Source organism: Portunus trituberculatus, chromosome 50 (assembly GCF_017591435.1).
Source record: "Portunus trituberculatus isolate SZX2019 chromosome 50, ASM1759143v1, whole genome shotgun sequence".
Classification (NCBI taxonomy): domain Eukaryota; kingdom Metazoa; phylum Arthropoda; class Malacostraca; order Decapoda; family Portunidae; genus Portunus; species Portunus trituberculatus.
In genome coordinates, this window is record NC_059304.1 from 30,231,531 (window position 1) to 30,256,443 (window position 24,913).

Here is a 24,913-nt window from a genome sequence, read left to right on the forward strand (position 1 = left end):
ATAAAACATCATGGTATTGTTTGATGAAGTCTTTTTAACCCCTCTCAGTTTCATAATTCAAAATCGCTCCTGTAACTTGTGGTAATCACTGCCAGGTAGTAGGTGAAGGAGGCAGGTACTCGTAACTTAATGCCTGGCTGCCATTACACAGGAGACAGCCACCAGTTCCAAGTACTTTAAGAGCTTCTACTCAGGGTGGCTGGACTTTGCCCTCTCACCAGGTATTGTGCTATAGAAACATCTGTGCTCTTTGAAGAAGAGATAATGTAAATATGTGACTGAGAAACTCTGGTAAAGTGGCTGAAATAGGCCATCATATGGTTTGTTTCACATAGGAACCAATCTGGGAGATTATTGCCATTGTCATACCTATGGTCTAAGAAAGATATGGGTTTTACTCTCTGCAGAGGTCAATTTGATCCACATTGGTTAAACACACAAAGCAGTTTGGAGGTGCATCACCAGTGTCACCATGTAGATAGGATAGGTTAGGTTTTTCTTTTGGTTTGCATGTATGTGTTTAGGGGATGCTATGGGCACCATGTATCTGACCCCAATAGTGTGTCAAAGTACTAGAGTGGAATAAGTAAATGTGAAACATCAGCAAGTAATTTTTTTAATGCTCCTGGTCCTGGGGTTGGAACTGCAGGACATGATGTGTCACCACCTGTTTAAATCTCTGCTGAGGGCTCCAATTAGCCTGCGACCGTTTGTGCAGCTACCACCCCTTGTGGTGCATTAAACTGCTACATCTGTTGTTTCCCATATGCTGCCCATGCATTGTGGTATCCATTTTCTGCTGCATCACTTTCTTGTCTTTTTTTCTTAGCCATCTGCACTGTCTACTCATTCTTTTTTCCTTTCTGGCCTCTGTAATTTCATCATTCCACCATGGTCTACATACTCTCGTCTGCTTACTCTCACAAAACCTATCAGATTCTCAGCAGCACTCTGCACATTCTCAACTAGTCTCTCATTCAGGTGCTCCACATCATACACACTTACATCATCATCCCACCCTCTTTAATTCAAATCTACCTGAAAGTTCCCCCTCCATACATCTGTCATTCTCCACTTCCTTTCCTTACTTGCCACTCTCACATCACTCCCACCCTGCATCAGGCACTTCATAACCAGCAAATTGTGGTCAGACACAATATCCACCATACCATCCTCATCTATCCACATGTGTGACACAGTTTCATGTCTGTTTACCAACATATAGTCATGCATTCCTGCTCTCTTGCATTCCAAGTCACTCACCACTTAGCTAAGGAAACATTCAGATTCTCCAATTCCATCTTATCCACAAACTCCAAGCATTTCACCATTCCTGTTCATAGAAAAAAAAAATCCCCATTATTCCTATGTGCTCATTCATGTCACCCATCACAAGCACTCTTTCCTCCCTATTCTCTTTTATGACTTTCTTAAGTCTGTCATACTTCCTCCTATTCTCCCTATTAGCTCTTCCTTGCACAACAGTCTTATATGTGTTACCACCACCACTACCACCGCCACCACCACTTCTTCTGCCATACTCATTCCTAAATTCTACTTACACCACCATCACATCTTCACTGCTTTCACACTTCCCCACAATAATCTTCTTTACTTTCAGTACTCTTCCTGTCCTGTAGAATAAGGCTATGCATCCTCCCAGTGTCTCCTGTGTTTTACATCCCTTTCCCATCACAGCATACTCACATCCCTATATTCGCACATCATCTCTCAGGTGAATCTCGGTAAGCACAGCTACATCAAACTTCTATTCATTGAGTTCCTTGCATACATCCTCAAACTTCCACATTCTTATCCTCTCACATTCATACAACCAGTCTTCACACATTCTCTTGTCTGGTTAGTTTTTTCTCTTCTGTGTCTGCCATCATCTGCTGGTCCTCCTTGTCAGGCCATCTCCACACAGCACACCTACCTTGCCCTCATCCACTCAAGCCAGTTGTTGTCCCACATTCTGGTTTACACCTTATTTGGGGTGGATTCCATCTCTTCCGTAGAGCCTGTCTTGCTCCAGGATCTCATCCATGTCCAGGAAGTTCACATTGCCCTTCTTCGCAACCAGCCAATCTATCGTCATTTTCTGGAGCTCCTTACAGATCATAAAGTTTGTCTGTCTTGTCACTCTCTCATTGTGTGCTCCTCCTCCTGGGTGCCATAGGACCCCCATCACAGCCACACTCATCTTGCCTCCAGGTTACTTCATCCTCCTTGAATCACCAGCAATCTTTTTTTTCCATTTCCTCCACTTCTTCCAGAACCTTCTTAATATATTGATTCTTTGTGACTCCCATGTTGGTGCACTTGCACTTTCCCTCCTCAAAAAGTTGGGGGTCTTCCTCATCATGCTGTCTCTGATGACATGACCAAAGGCTTTCTTGAATATCATCTTCCTTGATCATTTCTTCATTCTGGCCACTTCTACCACTTGCTGCTGATCCTCACTCTTCTCCCTCTGTGTTTCAGCCTCCTTCATCAGGTTTTCTGTCTGGATGTTCTGCTGTTGCATTCTTTTTGTCTCACCATCGTCATCCTTGTTTCTCCATTTGTTTATCCCCCTGTTGAGGCATTGCTTGCACAGGAACACCAAGAGTTTGAAACCTAGAGGCTTCATGTTTGCTTCTTTCATTCCTATACAGGATGCATGGAACCAGATCATGCATCTTTTGCATGCCACTGCCTTCTGCCTGTTGGCTACACTCTTGTCACAGGATCCACACACACACACTCATCACTATTTTCGTAGACATCACAGCACACAGAAACCAAGCAGAGGGTCGGAAAAACACTCAAAATCACAAATCAAGGCCTATTTACTTCTTCATGGCTTCTACCTGTTTTTCTCCATGGTGTTTGCTCTTTTTATGTTGTAGTGTTTGAATTATCTTAATTTTCTATAACCATGACGTCAGAAGAAAAGTAGAAAGGAGGAAAAGGGTGAATTTAACAGTAGTACAGAAGCTTGAGTTCATCAAAAACTTAGAAAGTTGTATATCTGTGAAGTGGATGTGTGAGAAATATGGTGCATAAAAACAATTTTTGATATGAAAATACAGAAGCAATTAGATGAAATAAATGAAAAAAATATATACAACACTACTGTGGGCAGTTGTGACTTTGTCTCAGGACAGGTAAACAAGTGTAGCACATAGTATCACGATTCATTATTTTGATATTAGTTCTAACATGTGAATTATATTCCAAAATATTTATTTGAATGCAGACATATAGAGAGATACCTTTCTATGTAGATTTATCTCAAAATATTGCACACTGTAAATGTTTGCATATGCAATATTTGTATGGTACTATACAAAAAAAGGCAAGTTCTTCTATCTCTCTTCTTAGTTCTGCATCATATAATTCTTTACATCATATACTGTACTAATTACTTTCATGTCCTATATTTCAGGGTCTATTTTGAAAACAAAATCTTCTTGGCCCTACAAGAATTTATTGTATTTTAAGAGCCATGATAAATAACAAAGCAGTAACTGTGTGTTCTTTCAGGTCATTGGGGATCCACTTAATCGTGGAACAGCACATGGACCCCAGAACCACAAGGCACACTTTGACAAGCTTCTTGAATACATTGACATTGGACTGAAGGAGGGTGCCACTCTGATGTATGGAGGAAAGAAGGTTGACCGACCTGGGTTCTTCTTACATCCCACAGTGTTTACAAATGTAGAAGACCACATGTTCATTGCCAAAGAAGAGAGCTTTGGTCCAATAATGGTCATCTCCAAGTTTGGCAATGGGTGAGTATTGAGCTTTTTTTTTTCCTTTCAAGGTGCATGGGAAAGCAATAAAACCAAAAATTCTGAACCTGTAGTAGGGTTTACAGGTTTTTTCAGGGGTTTCAGTTTCATCAGAATATACAGTGGAAACTCAATGCTCAAACTTAATTTGTTCCAAATGGCTGTTTGAGTATCAAAAAGTTAAACTATTGATACCTATAAATCGGGTAATTCCTTCTAGTCTTAGCAAAACTTGACGTTTATAAAAATTTCAATGCAAATTTTTAAAAATTTTGATTTTTATTTACTGTAAGTGAAGGCTGGTGTTGGATAGCGTAGAAGAGGAGGGGAGAAGAGTGAGGAGGAGGGAGGTTGTCAGAGGACAAGTCACCATCCATGAAAATATCTGCTGTGATTTCTGTGAATTCACTAGTGGAGGGATGTGGCTCACTAACACTTGCACTTTCACTAGATTCCTTTTTTTCACCACCAATAAGCCTATTTGGTGTCATTGTAAGGTTCTAAATGAAAAACTACCGACAGAACACAGAAGAATGTGGTTTCTCTTTAGACTGCAGCAGGATTACAGATGCACACCAGTATCCAGTGTACCGAAATGCTGGCAATTTTGTTTCACAGGTAATACATATCAGAATGGGGCAACAGCGGCGACGGAGAGGCCAGAGCTTTGTTTACAATCGCGTGTGTGGCTGTTCAATTACCAGATATTTTCACCACTAATAAGCCTTTGGTATTAATGTAAGTTTATGAATTAAAAACTATAAATGGAACACATGAGAATGTTATTCTGAAGACTGCAGCAGCACAACTGGCAGAGGGGGAGGGAGAGGCCAAGGAGCCTTTGTTTACAGCCATATGTGTGGACATTCGACTATCAGGTATTTTTTCGAGTATTAAATTGAACGATTGTGTTCAAGTATTGAAAAATTTTACTATTAAGACGTTTGAGTATTGAGTCTCCACTGTATATATATATATATATATATATATATATATATATATATATATATATATATATATATATATATATATATATACTTGTGGTGTTTGTTCAAGGCTCCGCTCCACTGCGAGGCAGTGCTCAGCAGAGCCTCCCTCAAAACAACTAGCATCTATAATTGTCTTTGATCTCCATGCTGTTAAAGTCATAAACTTCCTTGAACAAATATGTCTTCAATTTCTTTTGAAGGTATTGATCCTGGCACAACCTTTAATATCACTCGGCAGTTTATTGTAAATCCTTGGTGCGCATCTTGCAAATGCTCTATATCCCATGTCAAAGTTATTTCTTGGGTCATGTAGTCTGTATGGGTTAGCATCGTGTTTGCAGTATCATATTCACTCAGCCATGTTTCAGTCAAAGCAAGAATATCCAGATTTTCATCATTAATAAAAGTTCTGATTTCTATTGTCTTGTTTCCAACTGACTGAACATTTAATAAACCACATTTCAACATAGAGCTCATAGCATTAGTAGCCATGATCTGTAATATTTCTGATCCTGTCAATCTCACTTACCAACACAACACAACAACTATTGTTTGCCGAGTGGTCAGTATTGTTTCTTAAACCTCACACAGTTTATGCATTTCTAGATTTGCAATCCTTGGACTTGTGGTTGCCTGCACATTTAAAGCAAATGGGATCCTCACAATTTTTCTTGGCATTGCAGTTTGCCTCAGTATGACCATACCTTTGACAATGGTAACAGATAAGTGCATGATACCTGTCACGAACCTGGTAAACTCCCTACTCAAGCTTAATCCTGTCCTGATGCTGATGTAACAGCTGTCTTATCATTGGATCACATTTCATGATGTAATGAACTGTGCCCCCTGCTGCTGGTTTGCAAAAAATATTCTCATTCTTTGACTTGATATCAGGAACTTCATGAAGGTAATCATTCCGAGTCAGCAGTATTCAGTGACCCAGTGACCCCCATCAAGCCTTCTGTTGTCTCATCGACCTTGATACTTATCTCTTCCATTCTTGCCATCTTATTATCAACTATTTCCATCATCTTGTCAACTTTAGCAGTAATGCTCTTCAAATCAGACTTAAATTCCTCAACATCATTGATGAATTTCTTCAGAACCGACACCTCAATGAAGCAAACATCACACAGATACCTCATGTTGGAGATATTTTCAGATTTAATCCCTGCCAAATTCACACATTTTGTATGAGCCCACCAGTTACACAGACAACACTTAATGAACTTTGCTGGGTCTCCAGAATCAGAGCTACACCTATAACAGGACGAAGGTAATAATGCTTGATGTCCTTTCTTTTGGCACTTTCTTTTCCTTTTCTACAGTCTCTTCTTCATACTCTTCCAGAAAGTCATCATCGTTTTCCCCAGATGAAACTTCTTTCCTTTTTCTTGTGGTTCTGTTTCTTTGTTTTTCTTCTGCTTTCTTCTTCTTTTCAAGGATCATCTTTTCTTTCTCCTCTACTGCTTCTAAGAACTCATTGTGCGTTATGATGCTGACTGCTTCTAAGAACTCATCTTGCGTTATGACGCAACTATGGACATCTAATTTTCTTCTTGCCATTGTCTGCGTTGTACCACTAGTGGTTGGGTAGGGCTTTCTGAAAACATCTGCCATTATCTGCTCGAAAGAAGTTGAAGGGGGAAATCATCTCTCTGGGAGGATTGACCTTCTTTGGAGTCGCTGGTTTGTGGACTGGCTCTGAAGATGTCTGGACACTTTTGCATAATTTATACAGATCTGGGTTTAATGTTTTCACTGGATAAACACTATGGTCAGATGGATACAAACCAGTCTTTTTAAAGGCCATTTTTACATTTGGGAGATTGAAACATTCATCCCAAACCTTGCCCACCAAATCTACGAATTCCCCTTTTGGTAGTTTTCTGAGCATAGTTTGCTGCTTGCCATTTGGCAATAGTGGCATCCCACCTGGTCTTCAAAGGCTTAAAATAGCAAACATCAAGAGGTTGCAGTACATAAGTGGTGTGAGGAGGAAGTTTAATGATGGTTATAACTAAAAAAAAAAACAAAAACATGAGGAAGCTATAATTTAGCAAAAACATAATGAAAGTGTGTTGGCCCGATACACCCCAGTATACGTGAATCGGGTCACTCATTGAAGTGCCTATAGCACTAAAACTAAAAGAAATTTTTAATTTCTGATTAAAGCATGCAAAAGAACAAAGAATTATCTATATGACATGCAATTTTTATAAAAATTCTACAAAATTTAGTGTACTTTCAGGAGAAATCGAATCAATTTTTTTTTTTTTTTTTTTTTATATATGAAAATTTTGAAACTTTGAAAAACACGCTTTTTTGGGGGGGAACATCCTAGGAACCATAAGTTTTCGGGCAGGACCAAAAACTTTTTTAAGGTTGTGTAGATACTGAAGTGGGCTTTCAAGGTAAGTATTCACTTTTTTCAATTTTCAGATTTTTCATAAATTTTTGATGAGTGGCCCAATTCACCCCAGCTGGCATGGGGGACCAGTTTACCCCGGTCTACGCTATGTTTTTTTCATGGTTCTTATTTTCCTGTATAATCACTCACAAATCTTTTTCCTCTTTAGTCTTCATTATTTGTTCCTTTCCCATCAAATAGTTTCATACAGGTCTTCTTTTGCTCTTTCCTGGTTCCATTACGTGACTTATCTTGGCATTGAACTCCAATTTCCGCTTCTTGCTCCACTCATAGATTTTGTTTATATCTTCCTGTAACAGCAGTCCTTCCTGAACCCAAATTGTCTGTTTGTTATGACTTGTTCTTCCAGATATTTAAATAATTTTTCTTTGGTAATTATTTCACACAACTTTACCATAATGCTTGTAAGTGATACCGGTCTATAATTTAATGGCTCATTTGCCTTTCCTCCTTCAAATATTGGTAATGTGTTGGTCCTCTTCCATTTTAGTGGAACTTTCCCTTCATTTATTGAACTTTTAATTATTGCCCAAATTGGATCCAACAGTAGCTCTTTGCATTCTTTAAGCACCAAGCCTGATACACCATCTGGCCCCATTGCATTTCTGACATCCAAATTTTCCAATAATCTGAAAATATCCTCCTTGTGCATTGTGATTTCCTGTAATCCTTGGCATTGAAATGCCCTTTTAGATTCTGTAAAATCTTTTACAGTGAACACCGTCTTGAAGTTCTCATTCATTATTTCACACATTTCCTCCTCTGCTTGGTATATCTACCCTCCTTTAATTATTTTTTTTCTAATGTTTCCTTATTCTTCATTTTGTTATTTATAGATTTAAATTTATAGAAAAGCTTGGGTTCATCTTTGCTTTTATTCACCACATCTTTCTCAAAGTTTCTCAGATACACTCCAGACCAGTTAGTTATACTCCAGACCACTCAGATACACTCCAGTCCAGTGAGATACACTCCTGACCACTCAAAAACACTCCAGATCACTCAGATACACTCCAGATCACTCAGATACATTCCAAACCACTCAGATACACTCTTGACCACTCAGATACACTCTAGATCACTCAGATACACTCCAGACCACTCGCATACACTCCAGACCACTCAGATACACTTCAGACCACTTAGATACACTCCAGACCACTTAGATACACTCCAGACCACTCAGATACACTCCAGACCACTCAGATACACTCCAGACCACTCAGATACACTCCAGACCGCTCATATACATTCCAGACCAATCACATACACTCTTGACGACTCACATACACTTCTGTCCAGTTAGATACACTCCAGACCATTCAGATACACTCAAGACTACTCAGATACACTCCAGACCAGTTAGATACACTAAAGACCAGTTAGATACACTCTTGACCACTCAGATACACTTCAGACCAATTAGATACACTCCTTACCACTCAGATACACTCTTGACCAGTCAGATACACCCTTGACCACTCATACACTCCAGACCACTCAGATACACTCCAGACCCCTCAGATATACTCTTGACCACTCAGATGCACTCTTGACCACTTAGATACACTTTTGACCCCTCAGATACACTCCTGACCACTCAGATACACTTCAGACCAGTTAGATACACTCCAGTCCACTCAGATACACCTCTGACCACTCAGATACACTTGAGACCAGTTAGATACACTCTTGACTACTCAGATAACTCCAGACCAATTAAATACACTCTAGACCAGTTAAATATACTCCAGACCACTCATATACAACCCATACCACTCAGATACACTCCAGACCACTCAGATACACTCCTGACCAGTTAGATACACTCCAGACCACTCAGATACACTCCAGACCAGTCAGATACACTCCTGACCACTCAGATACACTCCAGACCAGTTAGATACACTCAACCACTCAGGTACACTCTTGACCACTCAGATAAATTCTTGACCACTCAGATAAATTCTTGACCACTCAGATACACTGTTGACCAGTTAGTTACACTCCAGACCACTCAGGTACACTCTTAACCACTCAAATACAGTCCAGACCACTCAGATACACTCCAGACCATTCAGATATTCTCTTGATCACTCAAATACACTCTTGACCACTCAGATACACTCCTGACCACTCAAATTCACTCCGGACCACTCAGATACACTCTAGATCACACAGATACACTCCTGACCTCTCAGATACATTCCTGACCATTAAGATACACTCCAGAGCAGTTAGATACATTACAGACCACTCAGATACACTCTTAACCTCTCAGATACACTCCTGACCACTCAGATATACTCAAGACCAGTTAGATACACTCTTGACCACTCAGAAACACTCTAGACCAGTTAGATACACTGCAGACCGCTCAAATACACCCCGACCACTCAGATACACCCCAGACCACTCAGATACAATCCAGACCACTCAGATACACTCCAGACCACTCAAGTACGCTTCAAACAGCTCAGATACATTCCAGACCACTCACATACAATATTGACCACTCACATTCACTCCAGACCACTCAGATACACTCCAGACAACTCAGATACTACAAATTACTCAGATACACTCCTGACCACTCCAAAACACTCCAGACTAGTTAGATACACTCCATATCACTCAGATATACTGCAGACCAATGAGATACACTTCAGACCACTCAGATACACTCCAGACCAGTAAGATACACTCCAGACCACTCAGATACACTCCAGACCACTCAGATACACTCCAGACCACTCAAATACTCTCCAAAATAGTTAGATACACTCCAGACCACTCAGATACACTCTAGACTACTCAGATACATTTTAGACCACTCAGATACACTCCTGACCACCCAAATACACTCATGACCACTCACGATACACTCCAGACCATTTAGATTCACTTCTGACTACTCAGTTACACTCCTGACTACTCAGTTACACTCTTGACCACCCAAATACACTCCTGATCACTCAGATACATTCCAATCCATTCAGATACACTCCAGACCACTCAGATACACTCTATACCACTTAGATACACTCCTGACCACTCAGGCACACTCCAGACCAAGGAATATATAGAGAGGAAGTTTTGGTGTGGGTTAAAGTTTGGAGGACAGCGACGGTGCTGCTATCTATTGGAAGCGACTACTTTCATAGAAAACATTGTTAGGAGTAACTTAAAATTTCTCCCATGCTTCTTCCCCCACCCCCTATTTTTCCCTTCATAAAACATATATATATATATATATATATATATATATATATATATATATATATATATATATATATATATATATATATATATATATATATATATATATATATGCATTTTCTGCCCGCCTCTGCCTGGGCCACACCATACTCCTTACTTGCATCACATATGTCGACTGTCTCGTGACCACTTCTGCCCTTGGTGTAGGACTACCCCTGAGGCCATGGAACATTTCCTGCTTCAATGCCCATGCCTCCTCTCTCAACATACTGCATTACACTCCCGGCTCTCCGCCTTGGCCATCACAACACTCGACCTGCCCACCCTCTTGGCGGCCTCAGGGGTCCACCCTTCCTGGCAACCTGCTGTCCTTCGCCTTACTTGTCCCTTCTTGAGGAAGACCGGCCAGCTACCACGCCTGTGATACCCACACAGGACTACCCTGGGCTCATAAGGATTCAAAAGAGGCCATGAAAATTTATGGATCCTTATTATGAGCCCTGGGGTAGTCCTGTGTGGGTATCACAGGCGTGGTAGCTGGCTGGTCTTCCTCAAGAAGGCACAAGTAAGGCAAAGGGCTGCAGATTGCCAGTAGAGGTGGATGGGTGAGTCCCTGAGGCTGCCAGGAGAGTGGGCAGGTTGAGTGTTGTGATGGCCAGGGTGGAGAGCTGGGAGATTAATGCAGTATGTTGAGAGAGAAGGCGTGGGCATTGAAGCAGGAAATGTTCCATGGGCTCAGGGGTAGTCCTACACCAAGGGCAGAAGGGGTCACAAGACAGATGTAGGTGATGCAAGTGAGCACTGAGCGTGGTGTGGTCCAGGCAGAGGCGGGCAATGGTTGATGTGCCTTGCGCTCCTTCCTGTGACTGACTGACTGTTTGAACTTTGAATCTTGTAACGGCGCTCATCCTCCCCCGCTGATGGACACCTCCAACCCTCACCCCTTACTATCTGCGACCCACGCGCCATCTGTTAGAAGCGAGGTTCCCTAATCAATTTCTCCAGCTGGCTCATTGAACCCGTATATCCTCCCTAGAATCCTTGCTCCAGACCATTCAGATACATTCCAGACCACTCATATACATACCAGACTGGTTAGATACACTCCATTTCAGTTAGGTACACTCCTGACCACTCATACACTCTAGACCAGCTAGATACACTCCTGACAACTGAGATACACTCCAGAACAGTTAGATGCACTCCAGACCAGTTAGGTAAACTCCAGAACAGTTAGATACACTCCAGACCACTCAGATACACTCCAGACCACTCAGATACACTTCAGACCACTCAGATACACTGCAGACCAGTTAGATACACTCCTGAAAACTCAGATGCACCCCTGACCATTCAGATACACTTCTGACCACTTGGATACACTCCAGAACACTCAGATACTCTCCATACTGCTGACATACACTCCAGACCAGTTAAATACAGTCCTGATCAATTGGATAATCTCCAGACCATTCAGAGACGCTCCTGGCAATTTGGATACACTCCAGACTGATTAGATACACTCCAGACCACTCAGATATATTCCAGACCAGTTAGATACACTCCTGACCACTTGGATACACTCCAGACCATTCAGATACACTCCTGACCGCTTGGATACACTGCAGACCTCTCAAATACATTCCAGGTCACTCAGATACACTCCAGACCTCTCAGATACACTCCAGACCACTCAGATACACTCCTAGCCACTCTGATACTTTCCTAGCCACTCAGATACACTAATGACCACTCAGATGCCCTCCAGACCACTCAGATACACTCCAGATCATTGAAATACACTCCTGACCACTTAAATACACTCCAAATCACTCAGATACACTCCAGACCAGTTAGATACACTCCAGACCACTCAGATACACTCCTGACCACTCAGATACCTGTCAGATCACTCAGATACGCTCCTGATCACTCAGATACACTCCAGACCAGTTAGATACACTCCAAACCAGTTAAGTACACTCCAGACCACTCAGATACACTCCTGACCACTCGGATACTTGTCAGACCACTCGTACACTCCAGACCACTCAGATACACTCTTGACCACTTGGATACATGTCAGATCACTCAGATACACTCCAGACCACTCAGATACACTCCTGACCACTCGGATACATGTCAGACCACTCAGATACACTCCTGACCATTCAGATACACTCCTGACCACTCAGATACACTCCAGACCACTCAGATACACTCCTGACCACTCGGATACATGTCAGATCACTCAGATACACTCCTGACCACTCGGATACACTCCTGACCACTCAGATACATGTCAGACCACTCAGATACACGTCATACCATTGAGATACACTCCAGACCACTCAGATACACTCTTGACCATTCAGATACACTCCTGACCACTCATATACATTGCACACTATTAAGATACACTCCAAACCACTCACATACACTCCAGACCACCACTCAGATACACTCCTGACCACTCAGATACATTACTGACCACTCAGATACACTCCTGACCACTCAGATACATTACTGACCACTCAGATACACTCCCTGACGAGTTAGATACACTCTTGACTGCTCAGGTACACTCCTGACCACTCAGATACACTCCGGACCACTCACATACACTCATGACCACTCAAATACACTCCAGACTACTAAGATACACTCCTGATCTCAAATACACTCAAGACCACTCAATTACACTCCTGATCACTCAGATACACTCCAGACCACTCAGATACACTCCAGACCACTCAGATACACTCCAGACCACTCAGATACACTCCAGACCACTCAGATACACTCCTGACCACTCAGATATACTTCTGACCACTCAGATACATTCCTGACCACTCAAATATACTCCAGACCACTTAGATACACTCCAGACCACTTAGATACATTCCTGACCACTCAGATACACTCCAGACCACTCAGATACACTCCAGAGCAGTTAGACACACTCCTGACCACTCATATACACTCCAGACCAGTTAGATACTCCAGACCACTGAGATACACTCCAGACCAGTTAGATACACTACTGACCACTCAGATACACTCCAGACCATTCAGATACACTCCAGACCACTCAGTTATACTTAAGACCACTTAGATACACTCCAGACCACTCAGATACTCTCTTGACCACTCAGATACACTCCAGACTAGTTAGATACACTCCTGACCACTCAGATACACTCCAGACCAATCAAATACACTCCAGACCACTCGGATATACTCCAGACCACTCAGTTATGCTTAAGACCACTTAGATACACTCCAGATCACTCAGATACACTCCTGACCAGTCAGGTACACTCCAGACCACTCAGATACACTACAGACCACTCAGTTATACTTAAAACCACTCAGATACACTTTTGACCACTTCAGAAACCCAGAATACCACTCAGATACACTCCAGAGCAATCAGATACACTCCTGACCACTGAGATACATTCCAGACCACTTAGATACATTCCTGACCACTCAATTATACTTAAAACTACTCAGATACACTCCTGACCACCTCAGATACCCCAAGACCACTCAGATACACTCAAAACCAATCAGATCCACTCCTGACCACTCAGATACCTGTCAGATCACTCAGATACGCTCCTGATCACTCAGATACACTCCAGACCAGTTAGATACACTCCAAACCAGTTAGATACACTCCAGACCACTCAGATACACTCCTGACCACTCGGATACTTGTCAGACCACTCGTACACTCCAGACCACTCAGATACACTCTTGACCACTTGGATACATGTCAGATCACTCAGATACACTCCAGACCACTCAGATACACTCCTGACCACTCGGATACATGTCAGACCACTCAGATACACTCCTGACCATTCAGATACACTCCTGACCACTCAGATACACTCCAGACCACTCAGATACACTCCTGACCACTCGGATACATGTCAGATCACTCAGATACACTCCTGACCACTCGGATACACTCCTGACCACTCAGATACGTGTCAGACCACTCAGATACACGTCATACCATTGAGATACACTCCAGACCACTCAGATACACTCTTGACCATTCAGATACACTCCTGACCACTCATATACATTGCACACTATTAAGATACACTCCAAACCACTCACATACACTCCAGACCACCACTCAGATACACTCCTGACCACTCAGATACATTACTGACCACTCAGATACACTCCTGACCACTCAGATACATTACTGACCACTCAGATACACTCCCTGACGAGTTAGATACACTCTTGACTGCTCAGGTACACTCCTGACCACTCAGATACACTCCGGACCACTCACATACACTCATGACCACTCAAATACACTCCAGACTACTAAGATACACTCCTGATCTCAAATACACTCAAGACCACTCAATTACACTCCTGATCACTCAGATACACTCCAGACCACTCAGATACACTCCAGACCACTCAGATACACTCCAGACCACTCAGATACACTCCTGACCACTCAGATATACTTCTGACCACTCAGATACATTCCTGACCACTCAAATATACTCCAGACCACTTAGATACACTCCAGACCACTTAGATACATTCCTGACCACTCAGATACACTCCAGACCACTCAGATACACTCCAGAGCAGTTAGACACACTCCTGACCACTCATATACACTCCAGACCAGTTAGATACTCCAGACCACTGAGATACACTCCAGACCAGTTAGATACACTACTGACCACTCAGATACACTCCAGACCATTCAGATACACTCCAGACCACTCAGTTATACTTAAGACCACTTAGATACACTCCAGACCACTCAGATACTCTCTTGACCACTCAGATACACTCCAGACTAGTTAGATACACTCCTGACCACTCAGATACACTCCAGACCAATCAAATACACTCCAGACCACTCGGATATACTCCAGACCACTCAGTTATGCTTAAGACCACTTAGATACACTCCAGATCACTCAGATACACTCCTGACCAGTCAGGTACACTCCAGACCACTCAGATACACTACAGACCACTCAGTTATACTTAAAACCACTCAGATACACTTTTGACCACTTCAGAAACCCAGAATACCACTCAGATACACTCCAGAGCAATCAGATACACTCCTGACCACTGAGATACATTCCAGACCACTTAGATACATTCCTGACCACTCAATTATACTTAAAACTACTCAGATACACTCCTGACCACCTCAGATACCCCCAAGACCACTCAGATACACTCAAAACCAATCAGATCCACTCCTGACCACTCAGATACCTGTCAGATCACTCAGATACGCTCCTGATCACTCAGATACACTCCAGACCAGTTAGATACACTCCAAACCAGTTAGATACACTCCAGACCACTCAGATACACTCCTGACCACTCGGATACTTGTCAGACCACTCGTACACTCCAGACCACTCAGATACACTCTTGACCACTTGGATACATGTCAGATCACTCAGATACACTCCAGACCACTCAGATACACTCCTGACCACTCGGATACATGTCAGACCACTCAGATACACTCCTGACCATTCAGATACACTCCTGACCACTCAGATACACTCCACACCACTCAGATACACTCCTGACCACTCGGATACATGTCAGATCACTCAGATACACTCCTGACCACTCGGATACACTCCTGACCACTCAGATACATGTCAGACCACTCAGATGCACGTCATACCATTGAGATACACTCCAGACCACTCAGATACACTCTTGACCATTCAGATACACTCCTGACCACTCATATACATTGCACACTATTAAGATACACTCCAGACCACCACTCAGATACACTCCTGACCACTCAGATACATTACTGACCACTCAGATACACTCCTGACCACTCAGATACACTCCCTGACGAGTTAGATACACTCTTGACTGCTCAGGTACACTCCTGACCACTCAGATACACTCCGGACCACTCAGATACACTCCTGACCACTCAAATACACTCCAGACTACTAAGATACACTCCTGATCTCAAATACACTCAAGACCACTCAATTACACTCCTGATCACTCAGATACACTCCAGACCACTCAGATACACTCCAGACCACTCAGATACACTCCAGACCACTCAGATACACTCCTGACCACTCAGATACACTCCAGACCACTCAGATACACTCCTGACCACTCAGATACACTCCTGACCACTCAGATACACTCCAGACCACTCAGATACACTCCAGACCACTCAGATACACTCCAGACCACTCAGATACACTCCTGACCACTCAGATACACTCCTTGACGAGTTAGATACACTCTTGACTGCTCAGGTACACTCCTGACCACTCAGATACACTCCGGACCACTCAGATACACTCCAGACCACTCAGATACACTCCAGACCACTCAGATACACTCCAGACCACTCAGATACACTCCAGACCACTCAGATACACTCCTGACCACTCAGATACACTCCAGACCACTCAGATACACTCCTGACCACTCAGATACACTCCTGACCACTCAGATACACTCCAGACCACTCAGATACACTCCAGACCACTCAGATACACTCCAGACCACTCAGATACACTCCTGACCACTCAGATACACTCCCTGACGAGTTAGATACACTCTTGACTGCTCAGGTACACTCCTGACCACTCAGATACACTCCAGACCACTCAGATACACTCCAGACCACTCAGATACACTCCAGACCACTCAGATACACTCCTGACCACTCAGATACACTCCCTGACGAGTTAGATACACTCTTGACTGCTCAGGTACACTCCTGACCACTCAGATACACTCCGGACCACTCAGATACACTCCTGACCACTCAAATACACTCCAGACTACTAAGATACACTCCTGATCTCAAATACACTCAAGACCACTCAATTACACTCCTGATCACTCAGATACACTCCAGACCACTCAGATACACTCCAGACCACTCAGATACACTCCAGACCACTCAGATACACTCCAGACCACTCAGATACACTCCTGACCACTCAGATATACTTCTGACCACTCAGATACATTCCTGACCACTCAGATACATTCTTGACCACTCAGATACATTCCTGACCACTCAAATATACTCCAGACCACTCAGATACACTCCAGACCACTTAGATACATTCCTGACCACTCAGATACACTCCAGACCACTCAGATACACTCCAGAGCAGTTAGACACACTCCTGACCACTCATATACACTCCAGACCAGTTAGATACTCCAGACCACTGAGATACACTCCAGACCAGTTAGATACACTACTGACCACTCAGATACACTCCAGACCATTCAGATACACTCCAGACCACTCAGTTATACTTAAGACCACTTAGATACACTCCAGACCACTCAGATACTCTCTTGACCACTCAGATACACTCCAGACTAGTTAGATACACTCCTGACCACTCAGATACACTCCAGACCAATCAAATACACTCCAGACCACTCGGATATACTCCAGACCACTCAGTTATGCTTAAGACCACTTAGATACACTCCAGATCACTCAGATACACTCCTGACCAGTCAGGTACACTCCAGACCACTCAGATACACTACAGACCACTCAGTTATACTTAAAACCACTCAGATACACTTTTGACCACTTCAGAAACCCAGAATACCACTCAGATACACTCCAGAGCAATCAGATACACTCCTGACCACTGAGATACATTCCAGACCACTTAGATACATTCCTGATCACTCAATTATACTTAAAACTACTCAGATACACTCCTGACCAGTTAGATACACTCCAGACCACTCAGATACACTCCTGACCACTCAGATACACTCCTGACCACTCAGATACCTGTCAGATCACTCAGATACGCTCCTGATCACTCAGATACACTCCAGACCAGTTAGATACACTCCAAACCAGTTAGATACACTCCAGACCACTCAGATACACTCCTGACCACTCGGATACTTGTCAGACCACTCGTACACTCCAGACCACTCAGATACACTCTTGACCACTTGGATACATGTCAGATCACTCAGATACACTTCAGACCACTCAGATACAATCCTGACCACTCGGATACATGTCAGACCACTCAGATACACTCCTGACCATTCAGATACACTCCTGACCACTCAGATACACTCCAGACCACTCAGATACACTCCTGACCACTCGGATACATGTCAGATCACTCAGATACACTCCTGACCACTCGGATACACTCCTGACCACTCAGATACATGTCAGACCACTCAGATACACGTCATACCATTGAGATACACTCCAGACCACTCAGATACACTCTTGACCATTCAGATACACTCCTGACCACTCATATACATTGCACACTATTAAGATACACTCCAAACCACTCACATACACTCCAGACCACCACTCAGATACATTCCTGACCACTCAGATACATTACTGACCACTCAGATACACTCCTGACCACTCAGATACATTACTGACCACTCAGATACACTCCCTGACGAGTTAGATACACTCTTGACTGCTCAGGTACACTCCTGACCACTCAGATACACTCCGGACCACTCAGATACACTCCTGACCACTCAAATACACTCCAGACTACTAAGATACACTCCTGATCTCAAATACACTCAAGACCACTCAATTACACTCCTGATCACTCAGATACACTCCAGACCACTCAGATACACTCCAGACCACTCAGATACACTCCAGACCACTCAGATACACTCCAGACCACTCAGATACACTCCTGACCACTCAGATATACTTCTGACCACTCAGATACATTCCTGACCACTCAGATACATTCCTGACCACTCAAATATACTCCAGACCACTCAGATACACTCCAGACCACTTAGATACATTCCTGACCACTCAGATACACTCCAGACCACTCAGATACACTCCAGAGCAGTTAGACACAATCCTGACCACTCATATACACTCCAGACCAGTTAGATACTCCAGACCACTGAGATACACTCCAGACCAGTTAGATACACTACTGACCACTCAGATACACTCCAGACCATTCAGATACACTCCAGACCACTCAGTTATACTTAAGACCACTTAGATACACTCCAGACCACTCAGATACTGTCTTGACCACTCAGATACACTCCAGACTAGTTAGATACACTCCTGACCACTCAGATACACTCCAGACCAATTAAATACACTCCAGACCACTCGGATATACTCCAGACCACTCAGTTATGCTTAAGACCACTTAGATACACTCCAGATCACTCAGATACACTACAGACCACTCAGTTATACTTAAAACCACTCAGATACACTTTTGACCACTTCAGAAACTCAGAATACCACTCAGATACACTCCAGAGCAATCAGATACACTCCTGACCACTGAGATACATTCCAGACCACTTAGATACATTCCTGACCACTCAATTATACTTAAAACTACTCAGATACATTCCTGACCACCTCAGATACCCCCAAGACCACTCAGATACACTCAAAACCAATCAGATCCACTCCTGACCACTCAGATACCTGTCAGATCACTCAGATACGCTCCTGATCACTCAGATACACTCCAGACCAGTTAGATACACTCCAAACCAGTTAGATACACTCCAGACCACTCAGATACACTCTTGACCACTCGGATACTTGTCAGACCACTCGTACACTCCAGACCACTCAGATACACTCTTGACCACTTGGATACATGTCAGATCACTCAGATACACTCCAAACTACTCAGATACACTCCTGACCACTCAAATACACTCCAGACTACTAAGATACACTCCTGATCTCAAATACACTCAAGACCACTCAATTACACTCCTGATCACTCAGATACACTCCAGACCACTCAGATACACTCCAGACCACTCAGATACACTCCAGACCACTCAGATACACTCCTGACCACTCAGATATACTTCTGACCACTCAGATACATTCCTGACCACTCAGATACATTCCTGACCACTCAGATACATTCCTGACCACTCAAATATACTCCAGACCACTCAGATACACTCCAGACCACTTAGATACATTCCTGACCACTCAGATACACTCCAGACCACTCAGATACACTCCAGAGCAGTTAGACACACTCCTGACCACTCATATACACTCCAGACCAGTTAGATACTCCAGACCACTGAGATACACTCCAGACCAGTTAGATACACTACTGACCACTCAGATACACTCCAGACCATTCAGATACACTCCAGACCACTCAGTTATACTTAAGACCACTTAGATACACTCCAGACCACTCAGATACTCTCTTGACCACTCAGATACACTCCAGACTAGTTAGATACACTCCTGACCACTCAGATACACTCCAGACCAATCAAATACACTCCAGACCACTCGGATATACTCCAGACCACTCAGTTATGCTTAAGACCACTTAGATACACTCCAGATCACTCAGATACACTCCTGACCAGTCAGGTACACTCCAGACCACTCAGATACACTACAGACCACTCAGTTATACTTAAAACCACTCAGATACACTTTTGACCACTTCAGAAACCCAGAATACCACTCAGATACACTCCAGAGCAATCAGATACACTCCTGACCACTGAGATACATTCCAGACCACTTAGATACATTCCTGATCACTCAATTATACTTAAAACTACTCAGATACACTCCTGACCAGTTAGATACACTCCAGACCACTCAGATACACTCCTGACCACTCAGATACACTCCTGACCACTCAGATACCTGTCAGATCACTCAGATACGCTCCTGATCACTCAGATACACTCCAGACCAGTTAGATACACTCCAAACCAGTTAGATACACTCCAGACCACTCAGATACACTCCTGACCACTCGGATACTTGTCAGACCACTCGTACACTCCAGACCACTCAGATACACTCTTGACCACTTGGATACATGTCAGATCACTCAGATACACTTCAGACCACTCAGATACAATCCTGACCACTCGGATACATGTCAGACCACTCAGATACACTCCTGACCATTCAGATACACTCCTGACCACTCAGATACACTCCAGACCACTCAGATACACTCCTGACCACTCGGATACATGTCAGATCACTCAGATACACTCCTGACCACTCGGATACACTCCTGACCACTCAGATACATGTCAGACCACTCAGATACACGTCATACCATTGAGATACACTCCAGACCACTCAGATACACTCTTGACCATTCAGATACACTCCTGACCACTCATATACATTGCACACTATTAAGATACACTCCAAACCACTCACATACACTCCAGACCACCACTCAGATACACTCCTGACCACTCAGATACATTACTGACCACTCAGATACACTCCTGACCACTCAGATACATTACTGACCACTCAGATACACTCCTGACGAGTTAGATACACTCTTGACTGCTCAGGTACACTCCTGACCACTCAGATACACTCCGGACCACTCAGATACACTCCTGACCACTCAAATACACTCCAGACTACTAAGATACACTCCTGATCTCAAATACACTCAAGACCACTCAATTACACTCCTGATCACTCAGATACACTCCAGACCACTCAGATACACTCCAGACCACTCAGATACACTCCAGACCACTCAGATACACTCCAGACCACTCAGATACACTCCTGACCACTCAGATATACTTCTGACCACTTAGATACATTCCTGACCACTCAGATACATTCCTGACCACTCAAATATACTCCAGACCACTCAGATACACTCCAGACCACTTAGATACATTCCTGACCACTCAGATACACTCCAGACCACTCAGATACACTCCAGAGCAGTTAGACACACTCCTGACCACTCATATACACTCCAGACCAGTTAGATACTCCAGACCACTGAGATACACTCCAGACCAGTTAGATACACTACTGACCACTCAGATACACTCCAGACCATTCAGATACACTCCAGACCACTCAGTTATACTTAAGACCACTTAGATACACTCCAGACCACTCAGATACTGTCTTGACCACTCAGATACACTCCAGACTAGTTAGATACACTCCTGACCACTCAGATACACTCCAGACCAATTAAATACACTCCAGACCACTCGGATATACTCCAGACCACTCAGTTATGCTTAAGACCACTTAGATACACTCCAGATCACTCAGATACACTACAGACCACTCAGTTATACTTAAAACCACTCAGATACACTTTTGACCACTTCAGAAACCCAGAATACCACTCAGATACACTCCAGAGCAATCAGATACACTCCTGACCACTGAGATATATTCCAGACCACTTAGATACATTCCTGACCACTCAATTATACTTAAAACTACTCAGATACATTCCTGACCACCTCAGATACCCCCAAGACCACTCAGATACACTCAAAACCAATCAGATCCACTCCTGACCACTCAGATACCTGTCAGATCACTCAGATACGCTCCTGATCACTCAGATACACTCCAGACCAATTAGATACACTCCAAACCAGTTAGATACACTCCAGACCACTCAGATACACTCTTGACCACTCGGATACTTGTCAGACCACTCGTACACTCCAGACCACTCAGATACACTCTTGACCACTTGGATACATGTCAGATCACTCAGATACACTCCAGACTACTCAGATACACTCCTGACCACTCGGATACATGTCAGACCACTCAGATACACTCCTGACCATTCAGATACACTCCTGACCACTCAGATACACTCCAGACCACTCAGATACACTCCTGACCACTCGGATACATGTCAGATCACTCAGATACACTCCTGACCACTCGGATACACTCCTGACCACTCAGATACATGTCAGACCACTCAGATACACTCCATACCATTGAGATACACTCCAGACCACTCAGATACACTCTTGACCATTCAGATACACTCCTGACCACTCATATACATTGCACACTATTAAGATACACTCCAAACCACTCACATACATTCCAGACCACCATTCAGATACACTCCTGACCACTCAGATACATTACTGACCACTCAGATACACTCCTGACCACTCAGATACACTCCCTGACGAGTTAGATACACTCTTGACTGCTCAGGTACACTCCTGACCACTCAGATACACTCCGGACCACTCAGATACACTCCTGACCACTCAAATACACTCCAGACTACTAAGATACACTCCTGATCTCAAATACACTCAAGACCACTCAATTACACTCCTGATCACTCAGATACACTCCAGACCACTCAGATACACTCCAGACCACTCATATACACTCCTGACCACTCAGATATACTTCTGACCACTCAGATACATTCCTGACCACTCAGATACATTCCTGACCACTCAAATACACTCCAGACCACTCAGATACACTCCAGACCACTTAGATACATTCCTGACCACTCAGATATACTCCAGACCACTCAGCTACACTCCAGAGCAGTTAGACACACTCTTGACCACTCATATACACTCCAGACCAGTTAGATACTCCAGACCACTGAGATACACTCCAGACCAGTTAGATACACTACTGACCACTCAGATACACTCCAGACCATTCAGATACACTCCAGACCACTCAGTTATACTTAAGACCACTTAGATACACTCCAGACCACTCAGATACACTTCAGACTAGTTAGATACACTCCTGACCACTCAGATACACTCCAGACCAATCAAATACACTCCAGACCACTCGGATATACTCCAGATCACTCAGTTATGCTTAAGACCACTTAGATACACTCCAGGTCACTCAGATACACTCCTGACCAGTCAGGTACACTCCAGACCACTCAGATACACTACAGACCACTCAGTTATACTTAAAACCACTCAGATACACTTTTGACCACTTCAGAAACCCAGAATACCACTCAGATACACTCCTGACCACTGAGATACATTCCAGACCACTTAGATACATTCCTGACCACTCAATTATACTTAAAACTACTCAGATACACTCCTGACCACCTCAGATACCCCCAAGACCACTCAAGATACACTCAAAACCAATCAGATACACTCTTGACCACTCAGATACACTCCTGACCACTCAGATACACTTCAGAACAATCAGATACACTCGACCACGGCAGTTGCCCCTAAGTCTACTCGGATACACTCGGGGCCCTTCTCTCCTTATTATGATATAGTAATTTTTTTGCAATGCAAAAGAAAACGGAATTCTCTAGATGTCATGGTTACCAAATATAACAGGTTGAATGAGGTAGTATCATAGGTTTACGTGGCCTTGTGTTCGATCAGGTTCAGCGTCCTTGGCTAGAACGATAGAAAATGGGCCCCTTATACCCCCCCTTCCCCCTCTCTCTCTCTCTCTCTCTCTCTCTCTCTCTCTCTCTCTCTCTCTCTCTCTCTCTCTCTCTCTCTCTCCCCTGTCGCCTGTTCTGTTACCACTCTCATTCAAAAGTTGTTTCCCCGTAACATGGCATATATAATATATGCCTACTTTATGTACTTTGTGTTACCTAGATTATTTCATC

General features: G+C 43.4%; 1 protein-coding gene across 1 annotated transcript in view; it reads left to right on the forward strand.

Annotated features, from left to right (window-relative positions):
- Positions 1-24,913, forward strand: part of LOC123499957 (cytosolic 10-formyltetrahydrofolate dehydrogenase-like) — a 330,856-nt gene that overhangs the window by 302,237 nt on the left and 3,706 nt on the right. The window contains exon 31 of the mRNA XM_045248489.1: positions 3,529-3,779. Coding sequence (XP_045104424.1) covers positions 3,529-3,779 — 251 coding nt within the window. The remainder of the gene's footprint in view (positions 1-3,528; positions 3,780-24,913) is intronic.